The following is a 6,544-nucleotide window of genomic DNA, read 5'->3' on the forward strand; positions in this document are numbered from 1 at the left end:
ATGAGCCGCCAAAGAATATGATGAAGACATAAAATGAAAGGGAAAATAAACCAAAACTATCTAGTTATTTTGCCCAAGATCTTATTCAGTCCTGGACTGTTTTCAGAGCTGAGGGTTTTGATTATTATTATTTGCTGGAATTTCTCCAAAATGCTTGGTTCAGGTGCTGTATAAAGAAACAATATATAAGTTCAAGATATAAATTGGGAGGGGCAAAACAATCACAGAGGAATCCTGGACTGTACTTCATCCTGAGAGTCCTATGTCTTGAGACTGTCCCTGATTCTGCCAAGAACTGAAAGTTTATATATAGTAAACTGATGAAGAAGCATAAAAATGATCCACCTCACTGGCATCCTCCTATGTCTTTTTATTCCTAGATCACACTTAGTCAAGAGAGGATATTTTCAGTCTAGAACTGTATGGTTCTTGCCTTTAGAAGAAAACAAACTAGGAAGCCTTGAATACTTAGAAGCATTCTGTTACATGGTTTTATATTTATTTTATTGAAATTGAACTTCTCTTTTACAAATGCTAATAAATTGAATCTATTCATTCTTTCATTTATTCAACCAATGTTAATTGAGCACTTACTGTTACATGCCACTTAACCAGTTTCACTCAGTGTAATGAAATATCTCTATAAATCCTTGAGCACAGACGTTTCTATGTATATTGCAAGCTGTGTTTGACAATTGAGTAGGAATTGCTGATGCTGGAAAAAAATTAATGTTGCAAATATTTCTTCAGTAATTGTATCAGTTGCTTTTGGGGTTTGGCTTAGGATGTGGGTTCAGAAGTTTGAAGCCTTTCCTGGTTCTCTTAATCTTCAAGAGAAATGTGACCTGCTGCTGAATCGAGATAAATAATCCTGTGTCCACGGCAAACAGAATCGCCACCAACAATGGGATAAGAAATTGTAGCCAGTACTTGTCATGCTGAGCTGTAGTGGAAAACAGATGCAATGAGAAACATATTCATATTGGGAACTGAAGAATAAGGTTCAGAGGTTCATCCTCCCTAAGAGAAAGACCAAGCTTTGTCCTTCATTTTTAGCATGATGTGGCATCCAGAAGCATAGAGAAAACACTCAGATTAGCGCTTGGTTGAGTTGCTCTGTTGGTGCTCCCTGGAGCCATAGGGAGTCCTGAGCATTTCCTCATAACTCCAGTAGCCAGTGTGCCCAGTGGAGAAGATTATAGGAAAGATAAACACCTTCTTGGAAATGACAAGACCAGAATTCACATATAATTAAGGGGTGGAAAGGAGACAAAGTGAGGGCAGGAGTCATCAATGCCTATTATTCAATTATCAGTCATCATTTCTTACATGCCTGTTAGGCAAAATGAAGAAATTGCACTAGTTAAATTGCCTTCCAATTCTATTATTTTGTGTTTCTGTTAGTCTGTTTATAAACTGTGCTGATTTTTGTGATTATTCTCAAATTATAGAGCCTCAGAATACATCCAAAATCCAATACATCCAGAAATCATTTAAAGATCACCTAGACAAGTGATTCTCAGTATTGGCTACACATTACCATTATGTGAAAGACCTTTGAAAAATACAGATACCCAGGTTGCACTCCAAGCCAGTTAAATCAAAATCTCAAGAAATGAGACATGAGCATCAATATATTTTTTTAAGTCATCAAATGATTTTAATGGAGTCTAGACCAAATCTTCTGTTTTACAGATGAAGATACTGGAAGCCTAGAGGCAAGTACATAGCACTTAGGTCTCAATTTAGTTAACATAGAACTGTTAGGGCTTAATTCTGTATTTTGACCTCATGCTTTTTTAGACATTAGTATGTACAGTGTGAAGGAAAAGTCTAATTTTCTCCTTCAAAAGTGGATACTTCACAGACTCCCTCTCTTATACAGAGTTTGGAGAGAGCAGTTTTTCTTGCAGGCCATAGAGGTATTCCACCTGCCTACCCTTTCCATATCAAGTCCATTCCCTTCTCCCTCAATACACAGGCACACAATTTACTGACTTGCCGGTTTCCTTTCCCAGCCCTCCTAAGCTGGAATGGGCTCCTCAAGCTCTTTACATCTTTTTTTTCATTCAACTTTGAAACTTTTTTTCAATTTGATAAATATAAGTGTTCTCCCCAGGAGCAACAGATGACTTTGAGATCAAAATAGTAATCACAATCTGTTATGCTTGGGTAGTGCTTAACAGTTTACAAAGTCATTTCACAAACATCACCACATTAATCTTCAAAAAAATTTCATAGTGTGAGCAGGTATTACTATCACCATTTAACAAGTCAAGACTTTGAAACAGAGATTGAGATATATACTATCATCCAGGTCTCCTCATTGCAAGTCTAGTATGCTTTCCAGCGTATCACAGGTGCCCCCTTCTACAAACTGCAACCACTCAGGCTCAGATGTCCTCTCTTCCTTCCCCTGCTATGGATGCTTTTCCTTTCCTTTACCAACTCACCTTTTATTACAGTAATGTTGAGGGGCTCAGACTCATAGTCCAGCTGCCACAGTTTGCCCGTACAGTAGTAGGTGCCACTGTCTTCAACTGTGGCATTTGTAATGGAGATGTTGTGGTTCTCATACCAGTACTTGAGAGCTTCACCATCCTTGTAATAGATCACCTTGTACACATCCCAGTTCCTCCAACCATGACACCTGAGGAAGAGGGGCTGACCCTCCATCACCACCTCAGCAGAGGCCTGAAGGAGCAGCCAGTCTGAAGAACATTCATTATGTTATTTATTTAACAATAAATGAAGAGAGAGAGAATGAATAGATAAAAGACAACCATGCATAGAACATGTGTCAGAAACTGTGAATTGTCATTAACCCACTTTTTGGCTCATAAAGTGGATTTTTAAAGGGCACAAAATAATGCTTAGAGCCTGTCTTCTGTACTGATAAATTCTTTCTCCTCCTGAAAAGTCAGTCTGGGGCCACAAAGCCTCTTGGACCTCCCTGCTGAGTCCATACATGGAACACTTGAAAGCCAGAATTGCTTTCAGATATCCTGTTGCTAGTTCTAGTTAGTTAAGGGAAAATAAACAGTCTTTCTTAGGAATTTTAGCTTGGGAGAGTGTCTATTTTGTCCTCTCTTACCTTACAGAAACCTTCCAGTTCTACTGTTAATTATAATTGTCACAAAAACTTCTTCAAAACACGTACAATTTAAATTAATTACTTGTGTAATTCTTTGTTTAATGTCCTCTTCCCATATAACTCTATGCTCCAAGAAGTCAGGGGTCCTATCTGGTTCTACACTCTATTCTGAATGCCCAACATAATACTTAGGAGTTAGTAGCAATATTTAGGAGTTGGTAGCAATACTTAGGAGTTGGTAGGTACTCAACAAATATTTGTCACAAATGAGTCAGTGAAAGACAAGAATCACTGTCTATGGTTAATGCTTTTGTAAAAATTAAAAGGCATTAATTAAAGGAGAATTTTGGAAGGAAATATCGCTAGCATAATAAGCATATTTAATTTAGGACCAATCCTTAAGGACTTCTCTAGAACCTACTCAAGGAAATAAGCTATTCTACATTGCTTTAGTTTGTGTGTGGAATTTACATATGGAGGTTGAAACATTTTTTTTTCACTCAAGAGAAAAATATAGAGTATAAAAGAGACCTATTGGTCACTATTCAAAATTATTAGTTTGTTTATTCAACATTTGCTGATTAATCCACATGTGCCTAAGCATGCTATGCTAATTGTTGGTAGTAGGAGAGTGATAAAGATGAAACAAGCATGAAATATGTGTTCTTAAGTAACAATAGAGGACATGAGTAAATGTACCCAAATATGTTTCATAATGAAGAGTGCAACATAATATTCAGGTCATGGCATATGGATTATGCAGAGCAAAACTTTAAGTCAAATCTTTTGATCCTATTCCAGGCACACAGCTCTTTGAAATGTTCACATATATATCATGCTGTTTGACCACATAATGTGTACCTGAATCTAGGCAGAAAAAATAGAGGAAAATAGGGTGGCAGAATAATAGCGAGAGATGACTAGAATATTGAAAGAAGGCGTACGAGTAATCAAAAGGAAAGGGGGTAGAAGAGAGACGCAGGGGTCTGAAATGAGAGACCTTGAATCCCACTCTGGTGTCCTAACTCTTGGAATAACCTGTTTTTTTCCGTGTTCAGATGGGCCATCACTCACATGAGAGATCTGTATTTCCATATCCCTGGAACTTACCACTGAAGACTTCCAGGTGCACAGGTTCACTGTCATCAAATTGTTGGTGCTGACATTTGTATTCTCCACTGTCCTCAAAGTCGGCATTCACAATATTCAAACTTGAATTTGCCACTTCTGAAAGGCTGCCATTGTGGAACCATTTCAGGGAACTGACTTCAAAGAAATTGCTCCCATTACATGTAAGAGTCACATTCTCTCCTTTAAATATTCTATTCCATGGGGGATTCAAGGAGACCGTAGGTTTCTGAGGGACTTCAAGAAGATAAAAATATGAAAAGAGATGTAGAGAGAAAAAAAGTCATTGAAAACTGTCCAGGCTTAAAAGTACAAATGTAGCAATATTCTGACAATCAGTGGTCAATATGTACTTGTACTGTTGGTGATAATACCTTGTTTTAATTTCTAGGGGAAGGATTAAAGAAGTGAGAAAATAGTATTGTGGCCCCAGGGAATGCCCAACACAGGGAGAAAGGCAGGACACATATGCAGGAGATTTAAAAACAAAGAAACCAATTCACTATGTGATTTGGGCTGACTCACTGTACTTCTGTTCATTTCAATTCAGTATCTGTAAATGAGGACTGCAATCTCTTTTGAGGTAGAAACTATCCGCCATGTTCAACCATTGCTACATTAAATGTTTATTATGTGAATGAATGAGTGAATTCTGGATGGATAAAGTTATTGGACTAGATGAAATATAAGGTTTCTCCAAGTTCTGAATATTTATGACGATTTAATTGTAAGTATACACAGAGTGAAAAACATATGTCAGTTCCAGAAAGTAGTGAGAGGCACTAAGAAAGTCAGTCTTGAATGGCTTCCTGGAACAAGATGATGTAGTGCAAATTTGAACAGAGACAAAAGAAGTAGATAAATGGTGATAACGAAAGGGTGATATAGTCAGAAGAGAACTGGACTTAGATCCAAGGAACTTATGTTGGAATCCAGTTCCTTAGCCAGGTAACCACCACAAAATCACTGAGTTTCAGCATATTCAATTATAAAATGGCAATAATAATAATACAATTATGGAGTGAGATTATGTCAAAGTGTCTAGGAGAGAGAATGAGACATGTATATGTTCAACAGACATGGTTATTGAGTAAAACAGAGGAGAAAATGACTTGAGAGAATGCAATGAATCAGGGAAAAGAAGAAAGACAAGGTAAGGTGGAGAGGGCAAGTAGGTTGGCCAAGGAACAGATTCATACTCATCAGAAAGCACAAGTGATGGGACGAAGAAAATAGTGAGAGGAAAGCAATGCCCAGACATGTTGAAACACCAAGGGAACAAGAACAGAGGACTCACCTGCTAACACGCCATCTGGAGCTGCAAAAGTTCAGAGAGGATACGTTAGTGTCCAGCAGTCTTCTTTATTGCCAGAGGACTAGAATCTGGATGTGGGGATAAGATCTACATACATGGAATTTTAAGGACCCCGGGAGGGGTAATCGAATCTCTACTTACCAAAGAACAGTAAGGCTACACATAGTAAAGTAGGGGATTCCATGGCAGGAGCCATCTTCTTCATGGGCTCCTGGTGCTGATTGTGCTGGAGAGATCTAGGACTTCAAATATAGGCTTAAAACCAAAAAGCAGAAGGAAATGTTTTCTGTATCATATCTGGTTAACCCATCATCTGTGCCTGGTTTTGCTTCTTTCTTTAGAGATAATATTCAGGATGGTGTCAAACTGGGCAATTTTAATATTTACCCCCTTACTCCACTCCCTATCCCACCTCCACATATACACCTGGAATCTGGTGAGAGAGAGGCATGGGTATAGCACAATCACAAGCTTTTTTACATCTGTCAATCAGTATACAACTATTTAGTTTACAACTTAGAAAAGTGGGTTGCAAGGGAGGGCAGAATAAAACAGCAGCAACTAATTACTGAATACCAAACATATGCCAGGTGTTATCCTAAATAAATTTGATATTTCATTTATTTTTCATAATAATCCTACAAAGTGTGTACCATCACTATGTGTATTTTATAAATAGGAAAACTGAATCTTAGTGAGGTTAAGTAACTTTTCTTGGGGTGCCAGCTATTAAATGTTCAAACACATAAAATCTAACCCCAAGTCAAACTCTTAGTCATATGATGTACTATTATTCAGGAGCATGGCTAGCAACTGCTGAATTCTTTTGGGATTCACCAGAGTTACCAACACTTTTCTTGTTTAATTTCCTGCTGATCAGTTAGTCCACAAATCCACAAATTTTCATCTGATTCACTGATGATCCACTATCTGACCAGCCAAATTGGAAACATTTTCAGAGACTCCTTTTTTCTCTACTGTGCCCTAATCTGGCTCAGAACACAGGA

The 6,544-nt window shown here is 37.8% G+C and overlaps 1 protein-coding gene across 1 annotated transcript; it reads right to left on the bottom strand.

Moving 5' to 3' along the window:
* Positions 1-477: 477 nt before the first annotated feature.
* FCER1A (Fc fragment of IgE receptor Ia) lies at positions 478-5,823 on the bottom strand. The gene is made up of 5 exons (XM_033197410.1): positions 5,679-5,823; positions 5,520-5,540; positions 4,205-4,459; positions 2,454-2,711; positions 478-943 (listed from the first exon to the last, which is right to left on the bottom strand). The coding sequence occupies exons 1-5, from the start codon at positions 5,740-5,742 to the stop codon at positions 759-761; spliced, it is 783 nt and encodes a 260-aa protein (XP_033053301.1). The 5' UTR covers positions 5,743-5,823; the 3' UTR covers positions 478-758.
* Positions 5,824-6,544: the final 721 nt, after the last annotated feature.

The sequence above is a fragment of the Trachypithecus francoisi genome, unplaced genomic scaffold, assembly GCF_009764315.1.
Source record: "Trachypithecus francoisi isolate TF-2019V2 unplaced genomic scaffold, Tfra_2.0 Lachesis_group5, whole genome shotgun sequence".
Lineage (NCBI taxonomy): Eukaryota > Metazoa > Chordata > Mammalia > Primates > Cercopithecidae > Trachypithecus > Trachypithecus francoisi.

Coding starts and splice junctions, on each gene's coding strand:
- FCER1A (XM_033197410.1), bottom strand. CDS start 5,742: ATGAAGAAGATGGCTCCTGCCATGGAATCCCCTACTTTACTATGTGTA. Junction 2,712..4,204: donor GCACCTGGAAGTCTTCAGTG/GTAAGTTCCAGG, acceptor AATGTTCTTCAG/ACTGGCTGCTCCTTCAGGCC. Junction 944..2,453: donor CAACATTACTGTAATAAAAG/GTGAGTTGGTAA, acceptor TTTCCACTACAG/CTCAGCATGACAAGTACTGG.